This window comes from Myxocyprinus asiaticus, chromosome 44 (genome assembly GCF_019703515.2).
Source record: "Myxocyprinus asiaticus isolate MX2 ecotype Aquarium Trade chromosome 44, UBuf_Myxa_2, whole genome shotgun sequence".
NCBI lineage: Eukaryota > Metazoa > Chordata > Actinopteri > Cypriniformes > Catostomidae > Myxocyprinus > Myxocyprinus asiaticus.
Genome location: NC_059387.1, coordinates 24,720,255 through 24,744,870, shown reverse-complemented (window position 1 = coordinate 24,744,870; position 24,616 = coordinate 24,720,255). Strand labels below are relative to the sequence as shown.

General features: G+C 37.1%; 1 protein-coding gene across 4 annotated transcripts in view; it reads left to right on the top strand.

Moving 5' to 3' along the window:
• LOC127434341 (pleckstrin homology-like domain family B member 2) overlaps positions 1–24,198 on the top strand; it is a 68,484-nt gene extending 44,286 nt beyond the window's left edge. The window contains exons 9-22 of one of the 4 annotated variants that reach the window (XM_051687000.1): positions 1,902–2,039; positions 4,732–4,869; positions 5,484–5,594; positions 5,946–6,035; positions 6,369–6,503; positions 7,132–7,299; positions 8,131–8,274; positions 9,285–9,390; positions 14,530–14,728; positions 19,048–19,138; positions 19,570–19,716; positions 20,670–20,889; positions 21,012–21,097; positions 21,540–24,198. In XM_051687000.1, coding sequence (XP_051542960.1) covers positions 1,902–2,039; positions 4,732–4,869; positions 5,484–5,594; positions 5,946–6,035; positions 6,369–6,503; positions 7,132–7,299; positions 8,131–8,274; positions 9,285–9,390; positions 14,530–14,728; positions 19,048–19,138; positions 19,570–19,716; positions 20,670–20,889; positions 21,012–21,097; positions 21,540–21,680 — 1,914 coding nt within the window. In that variant the 3' untranslated portion in view covers positions 21,681–24,198. The remainder of the gene's footprint in view (positions 1–1,901; positions 2,040–4,731; positions 4,870–5,483; positions 5,595–5,945; positions 6,036–6,368; positions 6,504–7,131; positions 7,300–8,130; positions 8,275–9,284; positions 9,391–14,529; positions 14,729–19,047; positions 19,139–19,569; positions 19,717–20,669; positions 20,890–21,011; positions 21,098–21,539) is intronic. The other 3 variants (XM_051686999.1, XM_051687001.1, XM_051687002.1) reach the window with 3 other exon arrangements.
• Positions 24,199–24,616: the final 418 nt, after the last annotated feature.

Below are 24,616 nucleotides of genomic sequence, written 5' to 3'. Positions count from 1 at the left end.
ATTGTCCAAAATCTCTTGGTATGCTGAAGCATTCAGAGTTCCTTTCACTGGAACTAAGGGGTCAAGCCCAGCTCCTGAAAAACAACCCCACACCATAATCCCCACTCCACCAAACTTCACAGTTGGCACAATGCAGTCAGACAAGTACCGTTCTCCTGTCAACCGCCAAACCCAGACTCGTCCATCAGATTGCCAGATGGAGAAGCGTGATTCGTCACTCCAGAGAACGCGTCTCCACTGCTCTAGAGTCCAGTGGCGGCGTGCTTTACACCACTGCATCCGACGCTTTGCATTGCACTTGGTGATGTATGGCTTGGATGCAGCTGCTCGGCCATGGAAACCCATTCCATGAAGCTCTCTATGCACTGTTCTTGAGCTAATCTGAAGGCCACATGAACTTTGGAGGTCTATAGTGATTGACTCTGCAGAAAGTTGGCGACCTCTGCGCACTATGCGCCTCAGCATCCGCTGACCCTGCTCTGTCATTTTTCGTGGCCTACCAATTTGTGGCTGAGTTGCTGTCATTCCCAATCGCTTCCACTTTGTTATAATACCACTGACAGTTGACTGTGGAATATTTAGTAGTGAGGAAATTTCATGACTGGACTTGTTGCACAGGTGGCATCCTATCACAGTACCATGCTGGAATTCACTGAGCTCCTGAGAGCGGCCCATTCTTTCACAAATGTTTGTAGAAGCAGTCTGCATGCCTAGGTGCTTCATTTTATACACCTGTGGCCATGGAAGTGATTGGAACACCTGAATTCAATTATTTGGATGGGTGAGCGAATACTTTTGGCAATATAGTGTATCTGTGATTAGCCACTGCTTATGCCAATGTTAAAATTTCACTCACACGTGATTGAATATTATAATGGCATTTAGCACCAAGATTCTTATATATGCAGTTTCAAGACATACTTTATTTATTAATGTAGTACATTGTTAAAAAGCTTAAATGTGACCAAAATTATGAAAATTAATGATAAATTAAAATGTGTAAAGTTAATATTTTCATAATGTACCTACTATAGTTAGATGGACCCCCTGTATAATTAACAGCATTAGCTGTGGGAGACTTTCTTTTATATGTAAGCAAAATGAACATTTTAACGAAAATATACCCAGATGAACCTGAATCGAATCAACAGCTTGTGAATCGGATTCAAATTGAATCAGCGAATCTGTATCAATACCCAGCCCTAATTTTATCATTGTAGATCTGTTGAGCTGCAGTTAAACATGATAGTCTCTCCAAAGTAGTGGAGAAAGAAATTATTATCTAACAGCCTCAAAAAATACCGACAAACATTTCAAACTTTCTAAAGTTGGCTGTTGGATTTAGAATGTTGGGAAACTGTCATTTTCACACTACCCAACAAAATCTGACAACTGTTGGTGTTTTTTTTTTTTTTTTTGGTGTTTGTTGGGGCAGTGTGTTAACTTTTAGATGCTGTCAAGGTGTTCATGAAGTCCAAGGTCGAGAGTAAAAGAGAATGCAATGGTGAATACTGTATAAGAGTACAGTATTATAATCACTTGATTAATGATACACAAGTAGATTGATCTTCTGCCTGCAGTGCCTCTTTACTGCTAAGTCAGCTGATCCATTAGAGCTCCATTCTACAAACCTAGTGTCTTAGCGCTCTCTGTTCTATGGTGTGTTTATGAGCTTGCACATTTATGAGTTTCATGAACACAGAATGTGGGCCTTTTTTATTTGTGTGAAATGAGGCACCTTCTAGGTGATCCAGAGCTCTTTAACATTACAGTTCAAACCGATGAATTGGGCGGCAGTCACTGACCATGACCTCAGTTTTTTTGTTCAGAAAACGAAATCTCTAAATTAGAACTTTACACAATTAAGTGTAAATTAAGTCAATTTATTGCTGTGTGTTTAGTTGGAAGTGGAGCGTGCTCTATTGAAGGGTGAGCAGGATTCAGAGACCGCTCAACTACAGCAGGAGAAAGACATTTTGGAGCAACTTAAAGACAAGATGGCTGACATAGAGAACAAGGCGCAGACTGAAAAATCTCAGGTATGTGGTTAAGATGATGAACAGTATCCCCCAAAAGTATTTGGACACATTTAAAGAATGTCATTAGATTAGATAACAAAATATCAAACCAAATGGCAATTATAAAAAAATAATAAAAAAACAAACACCCAAGCACATTTTTCAAGCAAAACATTTCACAAGATGAAGTTTACTATGTTTTAAACAATCTATATACTGTTCAGAATGATGATAAAACGTATTTGGACACTAAACATTTGTTGTACGATGTTAGTGCAATATGTCCTTAGATATTGGAATAGTTCACCCAAAAATGTAAATTCTCTCATGCCATCCAAGATGTGTATGATTTTCTTTCTTCTGCTGAACACAAATATTTTTAGAAGAATATCTCTGAATAACTCTGTTGGTCCTTACAATGCTACTGAATGGTGGCCAGAACTTTGAAGCTCCAAAAGCACATAGTGGCAGCATAGTGGTTAAATCCATGTCTTCAGAAGTGATATGATAGATGTGGGTGAGAAACAGATCAATATTTAGGTCTTTTTTTTTTTTTATTATAAATGTTCCTCCCTGCCCAGTAGGTGGTGATATGCACGAAGAAATCAAATTGGAAAGTTAAAGTGGAGATTCATAGTAAAAAAGGACTTAAATATTTATATGTATCTCACACACACACCTATCATATTGCTTCTGAAGGCATGGATTTAAACACTGGAGTCATATGGATTACTATTAGGATGTCTTTATGTGCTTTTTGGAGCTTAATTTTGGTACGTGTTCACTTACATTGTGAGGACCATCAGAGCTGAAATATTCTTCCAAAAAACTTTGTTTTCAGCAGAAGAAATTATACACATATGGGATGGCATGGGGGTGAGTAAATGATGAGAGAAGTTTCATTTTTAGGTAAACTATCCCTTTAATGTGATGAACTACACCAGTGGTTACTCCACTTGGACACCTGTGTGAAACTAATTTCATACATACAAATAAAATTTCCAAGACACCAGATGGTAAAAGAAATTGAAAAAATGGCACAGAAAAGCTAAGTTACTAAGGTCTAGCATCATTTATTTACAAATGCCATGTGGTTTGATATTTTGATAGCTAATGTAATAACATTCATAAATGTGGATGAGGTGTCCAAATACAATTTGGGGCCAGTGTATGTGTATGTGTCTGTGAAAACTTTAGAGCAAATTCCAAATGAAACCTCAAGGAACGAGCATAAAATGTTTGTATGCATCACCCAAACACTGGCAGCCTCTCAGTTGGTTATCCCAGGTCTGCTCTAAATACACCTCAGCTGAACTGTGTGACACCACACTGTGTTGATGTAAGCGATTGCTAAGCTTGGAGGTGGGGGAAACCCTGGCACCTGTCATCTACATGTTCAAGTTCAGGCTGACTTCCAGCTCATCTCATTTCAAGTCTACAGCCCTGCTTAAACTCAGATACAGATTCAGAAGTGCAACTTCAACTGCAGCTCTGCAGGGTCAGTACTCGCACAGAGCCTTCCTCATCCTCTTCCTCCTAACCGAGTCACTCTCCTCTTCTTCATCTGTAGTTCTTGCATCTGTCTCATCTCCATGAAAGATAGTCGGGCTGTCTTTCTCTGTTATATCACATGCACTGTTGGTATGTAATGGAATGCATTGCATGGTATTTTTTAATATACATAAAATACCACCATACCACCAGCATTCTTCTCAAGAAGAATGCATACTCTGACCATCCTGGCACTGGTGGGTGAATCTCACAAAGAAATATAGAGGTAATATTTCACAAATTCAGAAGAAAAAAATTATAACTTCTTTGCATGATAAAAATGAAGCCAATTTTTAAGCATTAAAATGTTGTTGCATAAAGCATATTAATTTTTTCATAAAAACCATGGCGGGGGGGGGTAAATTTTATGCTGCATAAATTAGCATAAATTAAATTCAGTAAAACAAATACTACCATGTTAACAATTGTAAAAATATATCATTATTTATTCTGTGTTAATGTAATGAGGGATTGTATTTTTTTTTTTTTTTCATTAAATTAATGAGAATTTGTCATTAATTTTGAATTTTAGGTTGTACATAATCATCACAATGCAAAATGCACAATGCTAAAATCTTAATGATCCTGAAAAAAGTACAATTATTTTTATTCATTCTTTCATTGATTTTGATTTTGGTGTGGAATTTGACCCAAAATGTTTCTTGATAGGTTTTGTGTGATTCACCCTTATTTGTTGCTTCACAGTTCCTGGTATTGAACACACGGGCTGCTAATTAAATTATAGGAAGGAACATGGTTAGTTAGAGCTGTTTCTGTAATGGAGTGGCTGTAGGCTTTCTTTATGTTGAGAGAAGGTCAGGTTATGTATGTGTTGATATGACTGATCTAAAGGTCAGTGGTCATGGGTGAAAGTAGTGGCACTTTCTCTGCTGACTGGCATGTGGTAGTCAAAGGCATGTTTATAGCTGTGACTGGCCCTGTTCCAGTGGGTGAAACCTTAACCTCTGTCTCCATTCCAGGGGAGGATGGGTGAGGAGAGGGGATTTGGTCTGAACTGGTGTGGGTTTAGGGGGAGTGTTGGTGTCATTGAAGCTGATTTGAGCATGGGAGAATGATGGCGTCAATTCCTTGGCTGTGAGAATGGTCTAATTAAAAAATTAAGCCTAAGTCCAGCCCATTTTCATATTTATTTATGTATCAGGATGCAGAGATGCTAGAGGTAGAGACCAAGAGTTTTGAAGATCTGGAGTTTCAGCAACTGGATGAGGAGAAAGAGACTCAGACTCAACAGATTCTCAGGGAAATCGCAGAATACCAGCGGAGCACTGTTACGCGAAAGGTCGGTTTCTTGTCTTTGAGTGCACAATATAGCAAAGACATGCATATACACCAATCAGCCACAACATTAAAACCACCTGCCTAATATTGTGTAGGTCCCCCTCATGCCAACAAAACCCGTATCTCAGAATAGCATTCTGAGATGCAATTTTTCTTACCACAATTGTAAAGAGCAGTTATCTGAGTTACCATAGAATTTGTCAGTTCCAAACGGGCTGGTTTGAGTATTTCTGTAACTGCTGATCTTCTGGGATTTTCACGCACACCAGTCTCTAGAATTTACTCAGGTGCCAAAAACAAAAAACATCCAGTGAGCAGCTGTTCTGTGGATGGAAATGCCTTGTGGATGAGAGAGGTCAACAGAGAATGGCCAGACTGGTTCGAACTGACAAAGTCTACGGTAACTCAGATAACCGCTCTGTATAATTGTGGTGAGAAGAATAGCATCTCAGAATGCTATTCTGAGATGCGGCTTGGCTCTGTTTTGGTGGCACGAGGGGGACCTACACAATATTAGACAGGTGGTTTTAATGTTGTGGCTGATCGGTGTATGTAGTCCATTAATCCACCTGAATGTCAATATGTGAACACTGGAATTCTCTGCAATGTCATTAGGAGAGACTCCAGGCCCTGAAGAAACAGTACACCCAGATTTCGCAGCAAGCTCAAAGGGACAAGGAGAGCTTTGTAAAGGAAAAGAATAATCTTCAGATGATGCTGCAGCGGGTATGAGCTTAGTCTTTGTAATATCACTGTGTAGTCATGTACAGTGCCAGTCAAAAGTTTGAACAGGTCATCAAAACTATCAAATAGCACAAATGGAAGTATGGGAATTATGTAGTGACCAAAAATGTTAAACAAATTTACAACTTTATGAGTTTTGAAGGAGCCAATGTTACTGTCTGGTCTACAAAACTAATTTCAAAATTGAAAGGTTTTAAGATAATAAGAAACATAAATTCAGTTAAGTGTGTCCAAACTTTTGACTGGTAGTGAAGCTGTTTCCTTTGGTCACAGAAACGTATTTTTGGTCTCCCTAATCCTTTCTTAGTCTAATACAAACCTGTTTTTTTCCAGGAAAAGGACAGTCTTGTCAACTTGGGGAAGAAATATTCTGAGCTCACTGGTGCGCTGGGTTTCCCTGTCAGTCCCATCAGTATGAAGGAGGTAAGCTTGACATGACAGAGGACAGTCATGAGTTTTGTCCTCTCAGGGTCTTTTAAGGTAAACCCTTTTTCATGGATTATGGTATTGTCCTCTCTTGGACTTCACATGTGTTGTTAGTCGAGACCAGATAATTCCTTATACAACCATGTGTGGCTGCCCCAAAAGATCACCATAACTCTGTTATGTGAACTACAGAGAACTATCCGTGATTGCTTTCCCCCATGCCCTTATCACGACCCTTGAAACCTGGAAACCTTTAGTGGCAGAGGGTGGTTTGTATTTTCTCAGACATTTCCTCACCAAGGAAACTGGGTCTTTTTCCCTGTATTCCAGGTCTGCTTCCAATTGGCCGACGTGTGTCTGCCATATAGTGAATTGTGCCATGCCCACAAAACCCCATCTCAACTTCCTGCTGACCTCCTGTTGTTTTCTTCTCTTCTCTCCTCTCTGTCTATCAAAAATGCAGAGGTAAAGCATTAGCAATTTGCATGAAAGAAATGCTCTAATTGCTTATATACTGCTTTGCAATTTATCTCCTAATACTGTATGTTATTCCTTGTGCTCTTGATGCTGAAATAACAACCTTATCATTTCATTGTTTACTATTTTATCAGTGCTTTATAGGCGTAGTGTGTAATTTCTGTGTTAAAAGCTGCACCAAATGTAATTTGCAAAAATAATGCAGTTTTCAAACAGGTTTCCTGAACACTTACATTGTTGACCAAACAGATAGTCACACCCCAAACTCACAACATGAGTTAGTGTTGCTGTTTTGGGCTGGTCTGAATGCTCAAACAAACTATGTTTTGCAGCAGTTTTTTACGATTGACGAGAAATTAGCCAACGAATGGCTTGTTTATAATTGTCTATCCATATTAAGCTGGGATAGGGGGAGTATTTTAACATAAAAACTACATGTCACCAATTTAAGCTTTTTTTTTTTTTATCCATTAAACATTAACTGAATTATTTTAATATTCATCATGAAACCTGATTAATTTGCTCATTATTAATCATTTTTAACCTACTTGAATGTATTTCTATTCCTTTTCACCCTCTTACCTCTCCCCTGTTTCCCGAATGGTTTGTTCCACAGGGCTATGTTACAGTCATTGAGATCAATGAACTGTACTCTGACCTGGGGGTAGACCCCACCCCAGCCCCCCTCCCCACCCAAGCCCAGCACTCCTCTGATGCCCCTGCCACAGGGACTGATCCTGACCTTGACCCCACACCTGCGGAGAGCAATGCCCCACCAGAGAGGGTGAGGTGTGTGGTCAGGATAGTTTATTTGTGTTAGGATTTATGCATGTCCAAGCTTTAGTTTGCACAAGCCATTGTATTATAAGGTCACATTAAATTATTACGTGGTTGTTTTTCCATGATTTTAGCATTTATGTGTGATTTATGAGGGTTTGAGTTCTTGCTTTGATCTGTAGTTTTAAAGGAGTCATATCATAATTTTTTAGCATTTTATTTTTTCCCACTGTTTAAGACTACTGTCTGTAAAAAGTGGCTAAAATGGACCTCTTCACATTTGAAATGAGTTACTTACAGGTTGCAAAGTTGTTGCTCCCATCAAAAAAGTATCCATTTCAGAACAAGGCATTCTTGATACTTAGTTTAAATAAATATGGTCTTTTTGGACTGGGGAAGAAGTTATGAGTTCTGAAAGTTACAGTATATTTACAAAGTACTTTGAACTCAATTTCAAAATATCAAGTAAAATGTTACTTTTCATGATATGATCCCTTTTAACCAATTAGCCTTTCAGCCACCCTTCTACAATCCTTATTTTCTGATTTGCTCTTCCTCTTTTTGTCAAAGCTCTTTCCGTCTTCTTCTTCTCTGTCCTTGTCCTCCTCCATTCCTCCTTCCTCTTTCACCGCATGCTTTCATCCCAACCCCAAACCTCCCTCTGTGCACTGGCCTGAGGACATGGTCACCTTCCTCAACCCCTCTCCTCCTCCACATCTGCCTGCCAAAAAAAAAGCCGCTTTAGGCAGGTAAACCTTGTGGAGGCCACATGTGAGTGTTTGTGTACATATAAGAGAATTATTAGTGAGATTCTTACCTTTAACCTTCTGTTCCTCAGCATTTCCGCACCCTGGAGGAAAGGAAGCGGTACGGTAAAGAGGGCGCAGCTCATTTGAGTGACACTCTTCCTCGGAAGAAGACCCAGCCCACCGTAACCCCACAGTTCAACTGTGCCACCCTGGGACGTAATATACCCTCAAATGTAAGAATACACAAATATACACACATAAGCATGTGTAGTAGGGCTGGGTGATATACAGTATAGAATATAGTACATTGTTGGCAAAATTAAATTAGCAAACATTGTCTATATTACAGCGATTTTCTTCTTTTGTTTGGCTGTAAAGTTCCAGAAAGACCAGTGTCGGTAGGCCAGTTTTGCCCCATTCCTAATATAACAACTTGTGAGTAGGAGAGCATTAAAACAGAGATATTTTAAAAGAGTCTCCCATTTAAACTTCAGTAGCTACAATGCTAATGGAGTTGGAAAGTTCGATCGAACTGTCCATTTCCATCAAATCATTCAAAATTAAATGGTTTATTAATTTGTATGCTTCATCATATAGCAATGTTCACAGAAATCCCCGCTTGGCATCTTAAGCTCTGGGTACACTTCGTTTTTGTATGTTCCAGATTGGATTGCACCTGGTCGACCGTGTTGCCTTTCAAAGTATACTCTTCTTACAGCGAACGAAAACAAACGCATTCGACACATGCGCACTACGATTGCTTTACAATACTCTTTTAGTACAGTCAATGGCAGGCGCATGCACTGACGATGCACACAGAGGAAGATTGTCCACATGTCAAGAAAATCTGGGCAGCGCACAAACTAAATAAATGTTTTTATTAAAAATATATGTCGGTAAATTTTGCTGTTTATTATTGTGCATTGTTATATTGGTGCATATAAATAACATTTACTAAATATTGTTCTTCATGGTGTTCATTTACTCTTGATTATTTTTAACTACTGTAGATCTTTACTGTATTTTGCTTCTTGCTTTGAACATCATGAAGTTACTTGGCAACAATAACTGTTTGGTCAGAATGTTTTGTTCCTCCAGTTGGAGAAGAGCAAATTCATCAATATCAAAATGTATATTGAATACCATCTAAAGGTTAAAACATATAGAGAGATAATTTTTTAGGCTATATCGTTAAGAACTTGTGTAGTAAAAGGCCACTCTGACACCATTCTTCTATCTGTAGTCTCATCCACCTTTAGCTCAAAGCTCCAGCTGCGGGAGCGTGTTGAATCGAGCCCTCGCCATCTCCCCTAAAGGCACACACATGAAAACACACCGCCTGCACAAGGGTAAGACTCTCTGTCACAGACATCTCAGTTTAAAATATACAGTGTTATTATGTAACATTACATCATACACATCAAAAGTTGTGCTTTAGATTTCAACGTTCTTTAGCCAGACTTTACGTAATCTTGGATTACTTTCTCCTTCCTGCAGGCAGATCTAAGAAAGGGTGGGGCACTCTGTGAGATGTTTCTGCCTACAGTAGTTTAGATGTGCCTGTTACATAATTTCCAATGAAATGATGTCAAAGTCTCTTAATGTGTCCTCTCTGGTGAAGAATGTTCTCCTTCGGGTGACATGTATTACCTCATTGGCTGTGCACCTCACAACTGATGTCATCTCCACTCTCATAAATAGGAAAACCTGTAGTGTTGTTTCACTTTAAAGGGATACATTTTCATTTCGACGAACAATGAAAATGTATTCACCCTCATTACAAACTCGGATGACTTTTAATCTTCTGTGGAGTACAAAAGGCGAATTTCAAATAGTTGACTCTGAGACCTACAATGGATCATATGGGTTTGGAACATGAAAGTAAATGAGGAGAGAATGTTTATTTTTGGGCAAAGTATTCCTTTAATAGTTTTGCTCACTGAGGCTGTAGGCACATACAAGAATGTATCTTGTATGAAATAAAGCTGTTGTATTATTCATTTATAAGAAAGCTTTTAAATAACTTCATTCAATATTCAAATTCATACAATGATATGATGTCATGCTATTAATTCAGTTCTGCATGATTAGTGGTGTCTGTAGGATCTTCCACTTTTTCCACTATGTTCTATTAAATGTTATGTAATTCTGTTTTTATTCTAATTTTTAGTTTTAGACTCTTTTTATTTTACTTTGCTATTTCTGCTCTAGAGAGCTGATGGTGAGTGTTTATGTTGTTTTCAGGGAATAAGGTGCAAAATGTTCATATATGGACTTTTCACACTTGAAATTGTTAAAGGTGCTGCTAGTGTTCTGAAGCTTTCACGTGGCTTAGCCGTTGAATTAGCCACACCCCCTCATTCCTTAATCCCACCCTCCAAAGATGATTTTGAGACCAAAACTGAGCAAAAAACCAGCATTGTTTGTTCCTTTGGCTGTTTATAGGGATGGGCGGATCGATCCTAAAGTATTGATACTTCCGATACTAATGTTGTATCAAAAATATCGTTCCTCACACAAAAATATCGATTCTAAAAAAAAATGTATACTAGGGATATTATAATTTGGTTGCCATGAACATGAACAATAATCATAAGCTTCAAAGTAAAATAAAAAGGATTAGGCTATATTAGCAAATACTTGTGCAGGATGGGAACTGTTTCTTCTTCCGCTCATCTTATCATGCATGCTGAAAGACACAAGCAGACAAGCGCTTGCGCCGTTACAAGGCTCGTTTAAACAAGAGGGATCTATGGTATTGAGGTAATGATAGAAAATCAGAGAAACTGGAGTAAATTCATGCTAAAATAACAACATATTTAAAGGTGGCATTTCTTATAATGAGTTTGTGGATAGTTGTTGTTAATAAATAAATGAAATAGTTAACCATGGTTTTGCTAAAGTAATAACCATGTTTTTTGGGGGGCTGAAACCACTGATCTATAATATAGATTTTATATATATATATATATATATATATATATATATATATATATATAGATAGATAGATAGATAGATAGATAGATAGATAGATAGATAGTAGATAGATAGATAGATAGATAGATAGATAGATAGATAGATAGATAGATTAGTGGCTGAAACCATGGTTTTACTACAGTAATATTGTAGTAGTAACCATGGTTAATTGTGTGGTAATACTATGGTTAAACTATAGATACTGTAGTGAAACCATGGTTAATTTTTGTAAGGGTAAACAAAACAGAAGTCTAATAATTTTCTGTTTAGGCTAACAAATGTAAAAAAATATCTAATAATAATGACTTATATTATGACTAAAAATAATATTTTAAATTACCTATTAAATCCCAAGAAATCACACACACACAAAAAATTTTTAAAAAGTTTTTATAGAAGTATCGTATTGTTATCGGTATCGACAATATTGGACTTGAAATTATGGTATCAGATTGAAAAGAAAATAAGTGGCATTGCCCATCCCTAGCTGTCAAATTCAACAGTGTCACGATAGCGCCCTCAACTGACAAACATTATGTATCATAGCCTCAATGAGCCGCTTCAAAGACAACATGGTGAGCAGGTTTGGGAGGGTTGCTTTTGAAATGTATTCCACTACAGATTACAGAATACATGCTGTAAAATGTCATTTGTAACATATTCCTTTAGATTACTCAAGATCAGTAACGTATTCTAAATACTTTGGATTACTTCTTCAGCACTAGTAGATTTTTTTCACATGTTCTGTCTATAAAAACTCTGCCAGTACAGTAAGACAAAATGCACATGTTAAAAATACATTCTCTGAAAAACCTAAATATCTTATGCAGTGTTGTTTCTAAAACGAGATAAATCAGATTGACCTTGTTTTAAGGATTTTTAGATATTTTTACAGGAAAACAATACAAAATATTATTATCAAGAATAAGATTTTTGCCCTAATATCAAAGGTCTTACTAGAAAAAAAGAAATTATGATCCAACATTAATTTTCTTGATAAAAAAATATGATCGTGCCTGGTAGCATGTGCATGTAAAATGGCTAGAAATAGCATTTTAGCTTAGCGTAAAGCTGACAATTTACACAAGGTTTATTTCTATTTCTTCTGCGCCAAACTTATTTCAAACTTGCTTATCTGTCTGCTCGTCGTATGAATGTAACACATCATAAGTCCTTTGGATGAGACGTTAAACCGAAGTTCTGACTCTCTGTGGTCATTAAAAATCCTAGAGCACTTCTCGTAAAGAGTAGGGGTGTAACCCCAGTGTCCTGGCTAAATTCCTCCCATTGGTCTTTCTCAATCATGGCCTCCTAATAATCCCTGTCCACTAATTTGCTCTATAATTCTACTCTTTCCTCTCCACCAATAGCTGGTGTGTGGTGAGCGTACTGGCGCACTATGGCTGCCGTCACATCATCCAGGTGGATGCTGCACACTGGTGGTGGTTGAGGAGAGTCCCCTGTTCACTGTGTAAAGCGCTTTGAGTGTAGTATAAATGTAACGTTCATTCATTCTTAAGAACATGTTTCACCGCTGTTCAAATGCATTTTGGATCACATAATTTATATGTATAAATGTTTTCCATCTGAAAGGACAAAATATTAAATGAAACAAATGACACAAAGTAATCTCTTCGGTAATCAAAATACTTTTTGAATGTATCTGTATTCTAAATACCAATTATTTAAATTGTAACTGTAGTGGAGTACAGTTACTTATATTTTGTATTTTAAATACGTAATCCCGTTACATGTATTCCGTTACTCCCCAAACCTGACGGTGGGAACGAGCAAAATGATTGACGGGTGAAAAGCGTCAATGTCCACGGACACATTTTTGTTTGCTGTTTACAAAGTCTTCAGCTGTCACAGAGACAGGTGAGATATTTCAGGACACTTATTTCATTAATATCTTTAAGGGAGTTGGAACACTTTTTGCATACTTTTCCATTAAAAAATAGCTTACAGCACATTTAAGCCATTGTCAGTTTTAACAGTTTTAGGTTAATGTAATAATTAGCACATTAATATTTAATTTAATAATAAACTCATTGTTTCTCTCTGTATACCTTTGAAGTGGCTGCTTCAAATCAGGTCTTCATAACTAAGGGTTAAAGCTGAAGTGTGTCATTTCTGCATCACCGAACAGAATTGCAAAAATAAATGTTTGTTTTCAAATAGATTTCTGAACATGCCCCCACTCTGCTGTTGATCGAACAAACAGATAGTCCCGCCCCAAACTCATGCCATTGGTTGAGTCTACATTATTGTGTCGGTATGGATGCTCAAAGCAAACTGAAATTTGTATAGCACTTCAGGGACACAGTGTTAGGGTTTTTGAGAAAATGAACATACAAATGGCTTAATTACAGTTGTCTTTGCATATTAAGCTGGGATAAAAGAAAGTATTTTAACACAGAAAAAATCTGTACACTTTACCTTTAAAAGCACTGCTCATCATGTTCTCGCCCTTTCAAAATTACACATGTGAAACTTGCTTAACCTGAAGTTTAAAGTGGCCTGAACCTAGGGTTAAATAAAGACAATAACCCATTAACTGAAGTGTGAAAACTTGGTTACCCTTGCTACATTGAGAGATTTGAGGTTCTCTGCACCAGCAAAACAAGCAAATCAAGCCCAATTAAACTGAAATTGCCTTTTAAGGTACTGGTGCTGTTGTCCAGTAGGAGTTATTTATTGCAACTGGGTGGAAACTTTATGGGTTTATTTATCTGTTTTGCGAAGATAGTGGACATTTTTTTTTTTTTTTTTTTTTTTTTTAGATGAAGGACAGGAAAGGCTTCCATTCTGTTTCCAACAGGGTTGGAACGTTCCTCTTAACCTGACGAGTTAAATGGTGAACTTTTTTTTATTACTTTGCTTGATGTTTTGAATTCACCAAAGATTTATGAATATATGAACTTTTACACTTTACTAATGTAGATGAAAATTGAGTCAATGTTCTTGTGTGTTGTCTGATGGTTTATCTGGAGGTCCCCTGGGTGAGCGCATCAGAGAGGCGGATCTCCGCTCATACTCAGACTGGTTGATGTTATCAGTGCTGCGTTGGAGTCTCGCATATGCTGGGCTAATTCTTGCAGCACTGTAGCCATCCTAGATATGAGTTACTTTTCCCATCTCCATAAGAAAGCAACCTAAATAGACAACAAGCTCAGATATATCCATCCATGTATTTATTATAGACTTATAGCTGGAGACCAGGTACTTAGGGGTTTGGGATCTCAGAGTTGGGCCTTCTTTCACGTACGCTGTAGAGATATTATTGCACGGTGGCTGGTCTTTGTGAGCAGAGTAAAGGGCCTCAGGGTGCCCTAGGCTGTGACCGGCCAGTGGACACTGAGCTGGGCGGCAGAAATGGAGAACCAGCCCATGTGTGTGATGCTGGTCTCTCAGGTAAAGCTCAATTAATCCTGAGGCCTGAGGTATTGGGTTGAGGCAAGCTTGATTTTAGAAGATGGTTTACCTTATTTTGTTGGTGGTATGTTTCTCAGGGCACAGTCAGCAGCACATCGGTGAGGAGCACCAAACAAGGTTGAGTGATCTTAGTGGCCGGGCATCGTCGCAGACCAATGTCTATCTCGACTCCTACGGTTATCAAGATAACGGACATCCCTTCGACACACTAAGTGTGGACAGCTCGGACAGTATAGAGACCAGCATCTCCGCCTGCTCACCTGACAATGTCTCCAGGTGAGTGTATTTCCATTAGTCTTTTTTGGGCAAATTCTAAACTATATTTTTGCGCCCTTTCAAGGCACTGCCTGATGGGTACATTACTCAAAGTGTTATTCCAAAGAAAGTGAAAAAAATTATATTTTCCCAGAGGTCACTTTCACAAGACTGTTTACGAAGGATACGTTCATACAGTAATGCCTTAATCCCTTCAGATTTCCCAAGTAAAGTGCTCTGCCCGTCGGAGTGAGTAGGGCATAGGTATGCTCACTTTCGATTGGAATTCACCATTTGTCGTTGATTGAATTTGTGTATGTGTATACGGTTGTGTTTACTTGGCTATAGTTTGGTAACTAAATTAAATCTAACAAAACCTCCCTCGTTTTATATATATATATATATAGGGTTGGGAGGGTTACTTTTGAAATGTATTCCACTACAGATTACAGAATACATGCTGTAAAATGTCATTTGCACCGTATTTCGTTAGATTACTCAAGGTCAGTAACATATTCTAAATACTTTGGATTACTTCTTCAGCTCTAGTAGATTTTTTTCACATGTTCTGTCTATAAAAACTCTGCCAGTACAGTAAGACAAAATACACATGTTAAAATTACATTCTCTGAAAAACCTAAATATCTTATGCAGTGTTGTTTCTAAAACAAGATCAATCTAATTGATCTTGTTTTAAGGATTTTTAGATATTTTCACAGGAAAAAAAATACAAAAATGATTATCAAGAATACGATTTTTGCCCTAATATCAAAGGTCTTACTAGAAAAAAAGAAATTATGATCCACCATTAATTTTCTTGATAAAAAAATATGATCGTGCCTGGTAACGTGCATGTAAAATAGCTTGAAATAGCATTTTAGCTTAGCATAATGCTGACAATTTACACAATGTTTATTTCTATTTCTTGTGCTCCAAACTTACTTCAAACTTACTTCTCTGTCTGCTCGTATGAATGTAACACATCATAAGAAAGTGTTTCACCACTGTTCAAATGCACTTTGGATCGCATCATGTATATGTATAAATGTTTTCCATCTGAAAGGACTAAATATTAAATGAAACAAATGACAATAAAATGCAAAGTAATCTCTTCAATCAAAATACTTTTTTAATGTAACTTTATTCTAAATGCCAATTATTTAAATTGTAACTGTAGTGGAATACAGTTACTTATATTTTGTATTTTAAATACGTAATCCCGTTACATGTACTCAGTTACTCCCCAACACTGTGTGTATGTATATATATATATATATATATATATATATATATATATATATATATATATATATATATATATATATACACTGTATAATTTTTAGATATTAATTTATTAAAATCATTTTGATAAGATCATGTAAGCATTATATTTTGATAGTTTTATACATTTTACATTGAAAAAAATTATATATATATATATATTACATTTGTTTTTCATTTAATTCAGCATTAGTATTTCTATTAATCTCATGAACCCACTGTATTTCCATCACGAACCCCTAGGGGTGTGCAAACCAACAGCATGTAGTCATTATAATTAGCTTTAAATGATTATACATGCGTTAATTTCCTCTCGCCTTGATTATTGCAATTCTCTTTTTACTCGTCTTAATAATGCATCCTTGAAACGATTACAAGTGGTTTAAAATGCTGCTGCCAAACTTTTAACTAAGTCATCAAAGAGATCACATGTAACACCAATTTTAATTTCTTTACATTGCTCCCAGTAAAATTTAGAATTCAATTTAAAGTTCTTGTGATGGTGTTTAGACCATTGCATGGTCATGCGCCTGCTTATATAAAAGAGTTGTTGCAACCTTATAACTTCAGCAGGAATCTGAGATCTTCGGAACAGGTCTTGTTAGCTGTTGCTCGCTCTAGACTAAAGACTAAAGGTGACTGTGCCTTTGAGGTTGTTGCTAAGAAATTGTGAAATGCTCTCCCTTTGGATTTAAGATCTGTGGACTCTGTGGTCATTTTTAAAAAGCAGCTAAAAACCCACTTGTTTAAAATTGCTTTTGTCTAATTTGTCTGTTTTGTCTTTGTTTTTCTGTTTTGTTTTTTTTTTGTTGTTTTTTTTTATGCTTCCTTGTTTTTATATTGTGGATGTTAAGCACTTTCTGATGTCTGTTCTAGAAAGGTGCTATAGAAATAAAAATTACTTTATATAAAAACAATAGAAGTTTATGGTATGTCCCCATTTAGATGGCTAAGTAAATGTGTTTGTTTCCAGACCTGTAGCCTACAGATGGATCATATCAGCTCACCATGACATATACCAGTTTAGTATCTTCCATAATCCAAAACATCTCCACTGATCCTTTTGTAGATCAAGCCAAGAGTTCAGCCTGGAACAAATGGTTCCGTCGTGTACAACGAGTGAAATGTTGAGGAAGAGGGCAACTTAAAAGGAAAAAAAAGAGTAAAGAATAGAGAGAAAGAGGTACTGAAATCCAGGATTCATATTCAAAAGCATTGCTTTGGCCATCTTTGGAGTGATTAACTGAAAATATTAGCAAAGACAATGTAACAGATAAAACCACATGAGATCATTTATCATTTCTCAAGGCAATGACGTGTGTTTATGCTTTGTGTGTGTGTGTGTGCTGGAGGCAATGGACCGGTGCTTGTTTACTTTGAGCAGTTTGCTTGAATAATGTACTGAGGGGCCCATGAAGAACCATATGAACCCCCTGTTCAGCTCCAGGGATGGGTCCACTCAGGTTACAGCAGGAACAGTTAGAGGAAACAGATTTAGGAGGGTTTTTTTTCTGCAGTTTGAATGTAATCATCTGCAGAGCACGGTTTCAACCTGGGCTCGGGTCTTTGTGTGGTATATTTCAGTTTTTGCTGGTTGATCTTCAGGTTCTAGAGCAAGAACGATGTCTGTTCACCTCCAGCATCACTGGTAAGATATGATAAAGATGAAAGAACTGTAACTGTGATCACCGAAAATCACAAAGTGTGATGTGAAAGAAAACAAGGTGACCAGAAAGATGTACTGTCGATAAGGTTGGAAGAGCAGAGGTGAAGGAATGGAGTGAATCTAGGAGGAAAGAAGAAACAAGAACATGACAATTTATTGTATTTATTTTGTTATTTGTTATGAATTTGCAATAGCTGTGGTTTGCATGATAGTTCAGATGTTAGCACAATGGGTCTGCCCAGTGGATTCCCTGGACATACATGATTTATCTGATGAAGTGAATTTCTTGACAGATTTGTAGAAGATTGGATGATCTTTAAATGTGAATTAACCAACAAGGCGACTTGAGAACTTTTAAATATGCAGAAATTGCCTTTTTTCTGTACTTTGTACCTAGAAGAACCAGAAATTAGTATACCGCCATGCATGAAGTGACATGTCATTAATTATTGACAGCTGGCAGCTGTGAAAAATCTAATTGCAGTGCTTCCAATGCAGGCACTGTATTTAGAATCTAACCGACAGCGATGACATCATTGTAATATTTGCTTACTGAATTACGATTTGTTTCCTTTCTTCGGTTTATTTGCACACCTCATTGTGATTGGTCTTTTCTTTATTTCATCTGTTTAATCAACTATAGCTGCCTTTACACTGCAAATATTGTCATGTTATGTGTTGATTCTCTAAAGATGTGTTCAGACGACAGAAAACGAGATATGCACTGAGTATTGGGACAAAAGGTTTTAAGGCTGCTCTGATGTGCCATTTCATTCTGATGCACCTTGTCTAAAACTAAAGCTTCCCTAAAAATTTGCACTATTATTTTGTTGCCTTGGAAGCACTGATATTTTATGCAAATCTATTTAGAAACAATTAAGAAGGCATGTGTTGCTGAAAAGCTTCTTATTATTGTAAAGTATGTATTGTTTCATTGACAGCTGTGGTTTAGGGAATGTCTATAAAGACAAATGGGGCGGGTATGGGTCTGACATGAAGGGTATGATTCATATGTATTCTTTACAGGGGAGGTTTTAGGGGGAAATTGAAGTTTTACAGAAGGGAGGGGCTGGTCAGATATATTCCACGTGTTCTTTTTGAAGTTTAAATGGAAAGCATCAGACTCAGAGACTCTCAGGCTCTCTCTGCCTGGACTGCTAATGCTTTCCAGCAATGACCAGCTTCACTGATTCCTTCTGTGTTCTCCAACTGGACCATGTATATGTAAATGCCGTTGCACTTACGTTGCACTAAGTTTGCAGTGCATGCATTTGTCTCAGGCATAGTTTAGTGCCCAGCTGGGACATATTGCTGAGTTTTGTGGGTGTTAGATTGTGGGAGGTCTTGTGTGGAGGAGTGAAATGTAATGCATTATCTCATTTACTTTTGGCAGCGCCAGCACCTCCAATGTTTTGAAGATCGAGGAGATGGAACGTCTTCTCCGGGAAGCTCAGATGGAGAAGCACCAGCTCCTGGAATACAGGGTAATAAAACAGCTATACAAACCTGACACATCCTGCTAAACCTGAAATCAGATAGACTGCGTTCAGCAAAACTGTATTTAGCACTCCAAACAGGACTGACAACGCATTCTGCTGGTGTGTGAATGTAGCCATAGTTTCACAGTCCAGTCTAACTGTAGACCATAAGCTCAATTGATGAATGAGCTCCGTTTGGTAACAATCTTCACGGATCTTCAACTCCAAGCTTGTTTACTGTGTTAGAAGTTTACCAATCAGCCATGAACAGAAACAAATTCAGCTTTAAATGCATGAACATTGTGGGAAACAAGTCATTCTTTACATTTCTGATGTTTTGCCATGGGATTCTGCAATGGAACAGAGAGTACGGCTTTAAAAAGCAGCTTATTTCAGTGTGTCTGTACCAAACAGTGTAATTTGTTTGTGCCTGTCAGGAAAGAGAGATGGAGAGCAAGAGCAGAGCTCTTGAAGAGGAGAGGAGAAGACGAGAAGAGCTGGAAAAGCGATTGCAAGAAGAAACCAGCAGGAGACAGAAACTCATCGAGAGAGAGGTGAAACTTCGTGAGAAACAGCGAGCACAGGTGAGCACTGTGAACATATGGAGAGCATCACTATTACTATTGCTCATACATAAGGCCCCTGCACACTTCCCCTGTTTTTTAGTTTGATTCTGTGGTTCGTAGCAACTCGCCAGGGCAGAAAAAACTTCTGGTGTGACCTGGAGCTCCACCTACTTTGAAGCCGACAGTGAATTCCCATTTAGTTAGTTAAGTTCAGTCAACATAAACACACTGCCGTGCAGAGTTATTAGTGAGCTGCTGCAAACTTACCTAACATCTGTACGATCGTTAACGTAGAGTTCTTGGAAAATGTCATGTCATGCGATTTCTTTGTTTAATTAGTCTACAAAAGGAATAAAATCTATTCAAATACTCTTAAGTGCTGTTTCAATCATGTGCCATCTGCAGCCGAAAGCCATTTACACATCTGACCAAAGATATTCGTTATTTTGTCTGTATTTTACCCATTAACACTCTTTTATACACCCATCTTTGCAGTAGTATCAGTGTCATCATAAATTACTGTAACAGAGTGTAATCGGCGCATAATTATGGGCATATATAGTGTGTTAGTGCATTGACGGATGTTTGCGAAAGGTAAACATTAGAAGGGGTAATTATAATAAAATCATTATAAATAATAAAACACCTGAAATGGTGCAAAATCCCATAGACTTACATTTGAAGGAGGGACCAGAGCCATATCTAGGGACCACAATATAACAGAGGCTTGCCAGTGGGCTCTTTTGACTTGGGCCAGTAAACAAACATCTTGCAACTGCATAACAGTGCCCCACCACCCTAGCATCATGGCTGTAAATTTTGCTTGCACAGACACCACACATTTTTTTGGGAAAATGTTAAAATCTCATTTTAGATGTGTTTGTTATGTACAAACACACTGAATACAAATTTATGTTAATCTGTAATGCCTTGTATACTGACCATACATGTGACATTTGACCTTGTCTCAGTCTCGTCCCCTGACACGCTACCTACCTGTAAGAAAGGATGACTTTGACCTTCGAGGCCATATCGAGTCGGCCGGACACAACACCGAAATCTGTTACCATGTTTCCATCACAGAGAAAACCTGCAAGGGCTTCCTCATAAAGATGGGCGGCAAAATTAAAACCTGGAAGAAGCGCTGGTTTGTCTTCGACCGGAACCGCAGGACGTTGTCCTACTATGCAGGTCAGAAGAATATCTTTGGTGATGCATAAAGTTGGTCAATACAGATTACATTGTCATTGATTTTGTGTGTGTGTGTGTGTGTGTGTGTGTGTGTGTGTGTGTGTGTGTGTGTGTGGTTTCAGACAAACATGAGGCCAAACTGAAAGGAGCGGTTTATTTCCAGGCCATAGAGGAAGTGTATTATGACCACTTAAAGAGTGCCCACAAGGTACCAAAGTGCTTTTCCATTTTGGCTAATAATTATCAAAGATTATGAATAAGCAAAGTAAATGTATGAATACTTGAAAAGACAACATGAAATGGAATTCACAAGACATTTAACATCCATTATTTGATTTAACTTGGAAATAACAAAGGAGGGGACAGAATTTTTTTCAATTCGATTTGACTGTTTAGTGACAATGGGCTATGAAATTATGGAATAATGCTATTTTTCCTCACCTACATAGCCTTGGTTGTGTCGGCAAGTATTTTATTTAGAAAACTTTTATTTAGAATAAAATGCACTGCTAAATTGTGCACGAAAGTAAAACAGCATCAAGTTTGATTTCTTCTGTTGCCTAGTTACAAGAGAGATTTTATATCATGTGTTCCAGTGCTGCCCTCTAGAGGCCAAACTGTGAAATCCCCATCTCTTTCATCCTCCACAGAGTCCGAACCCTTCCTTAACGTTCAGTGTGAAGACTCATGATCGGGTGTACTACATGGTGGCGCCCTCTCCAGAGGCAATGAGAATCTGGATGGATGTTATCGTTACAGGGGCGGAGGGATACACTCAATTCATGATTTAGATGATGTCCACCAGCTAGGAAGGAGGAATGTGTTTGGAATGAAAACCACCGGACTTGCTCTGCACTCTTCCACACGCTGGTTTTAATACTGCCCCCCAGCGCTAGTTTTATTTTCTTATAATAAACATTTATGAACTGCTTTTGATCCAGTCTCAATCCACAATATTGAAGCTTTACCTTTTGCTGCCTTTGTACCTTTTTATAAAACATGAACGTTTACTCGGCAGCCCAGAGAATGGAATGGAGCACATATCCCATAATTGCAAATGTTAGATGCGTGCATGTGTTTGTGCCTGTGTCTTTTGGTATTTCTTTGGTATGTGTGTGAAAAGAGTTGGACGTGTTAAATGATATTCAGTGCCATTGTGCCACGTTGTGTGTGGTCTGTTTGCTACTTTGTGTACAGGACCTCAGGGACACACATTATATTCATAAACAGCTGTCAGCTGTTTCTGCCAAAGATATGAACACACTGTAAAGTTTTTGTATAGGTGTGTGTGTGTGGTTTATGAGGAAGTTTTTTTAGGTTACAAACTGATAATTACAAGGGTATTATTCTATAAATGTGGTTTATGAGGACATTTCTAGTGTCCCCATAATTCAAATTGCTTAAAAAAACATACTAAACGATGTTTTTATGAAAATGTAAAAATGCAGAAAGTTTTTTGTGAGGTTAGGTTTAGTGGTAGGGTTAGGGGATAGAATCTATAGTTCATATAGTATAAAAATCATTATGTCTATGGAGAGTCCTTGTGTGTGTGTGTGTGTGTGTGTGTGTGTGTGTGTGTGTGTGTGTGTGTTTGTTACAGTGCCTTCAGTTATACTGATATGCCTTCATAACTCAATATTTACATACTAATCAAAAGTGCTAAGAGACAAACTTGCGTTTTTATCTCTTTAAATTGTTATTGAAACTTTTCTAACGCTAGTTACACATTTTAACTATTTTTAACCTGCTTGCAATTCAGGTATTATGCAGACTCCAAAGGATAAATGCAACTTCTGGTTGTTCACGTTGAATTATGGCACACATAATGATATATTTCTGATATATTTTATCATTCTTAATATGTAAAATGTGCATTTTACAGTACATGGACTGTATTCAATGCTTTTTGGCCCATTTTCTGGCTATGATTACGCAAATACAGTCTGTAGAATTGGCATGCAGTGCCACACATGACAGAAGCCATCAGAAAACCAAAAACACCTTCTGGTTAACTGATGATTCTTCTGATTTAAAAGGAGAGTTCATCCCCTAAAATGTCATCATTAACTCAACCTCATGTTGTTCAAACCCATTTGAATTTTTTCTGTGGAGCATAAAATTAGATGTTATGCAGGAAGACAGCCACAGTCACCATCCACTTTCATTGTATGGAAAAAAAATATGCAATGCATGTCAATGGCGACAGAGACTAACATACTGCTTAACATCTTTTGTGATTTACAGAAGAGTGGATGTCATATGGGTTGGAACAACATGAGGGTGAGAAAATGATGACAGAATTTTAATTTTGGGGTGAACTGTCCCTTTAACTTCTAGTGAAGCCACTATTACCACATGTCCTTAATGTCTTTTATAGATTGTATATATATATATATATATATATATATATATATATATATATATATATATATATATATATATATATATTTTTTTTTTTTTTAAGTACAAGTTCAATCCGACTGAATTCTAAAACAGTTTCAATACCACCAGTAGGGGGAGATAGCCGTCTGATATATTTGTATTAACTGTTAGTCATAGGCTTGCATCTGTGAATTAGCCTGCAGTCTGTTTTTGCTGAGCTGATTTGAATTTCCTGTTAATACTCTTTGTGACAAATATATATACTTTTGTTTACCATGCATGCACCTTTATTTTTGCATACAGCAAAATAAAGCAAATGAATACTGTTATTGTGATCTATTTATTCTTAATCATTAAACAGAAGATGTTATTACAGCTCCAGTCAACCTCAACTGTGGTTCCCTTACGACTCAGTACACTTGACATTGCATTTATTAACTGGACTTGATTTGAGTTATAACAGGGATAAGAGTAGATTTGTCTGGTTGTTTAAAAGATTACAGCAGAGATTGGATGTTTTGCCAAGTCTGATTACTTTAAACTCTCTTCTCTCACATTAAACATTTGATTAATGGCAGATGGAATATTTACACATGCATTATCATTTAAACTTCCCACAAACACACAATTTGCATGCATGTGTATGTGCTTCCAGGCATGCTCTAATTTTTGCATGCATGGCCTGGTTAGTATGAAAATATTGGCCTTATGTTGTCTCATATCATGCATTCTGTGATGTTCTGTATACGGTTTTTATTTGTGGGAACACTGTCCTTTACTTGTCCTTCCTTTGTGGGAAGAATGTGTGCAAAGGATGCTTTGGTGAGGTGAACACCAAACACCACTCCTCCTATCACCATATTTCCACTGTCCGTCAGTTTCAATAACTTCCCTCTTTCATTTTGCTCAGTTTTTCTTCTGTTGTCACTTTCGAAGCAAGTGTCACAATTTGAGACCTAGTACTTTATATATATTTATATATATATATATATATATATATATATATATATATATATATATATATATATATATATATATATATATATATAAATATATAATATGTACTAGGTCTACACACACACACACTACCGTTCAAAAGTTTAGGGTCATTTACCCATTCTTTCTTTTTTTTCACATTTTAGAATAATAGTAAAGTCATCACAACTATGGAATAATAGAATAACAAACATTTAAGCATATGCCTTCAGATCAAAAGATTTTTGAGATCATGAGAAACTTTTCAGGCAAGTGACCCCAAACTTTTGAATGGTATATATATAAATATATATATATATATATATATATATATTAAACAAATTTACAGTATGTCATATGTTTTGAACAG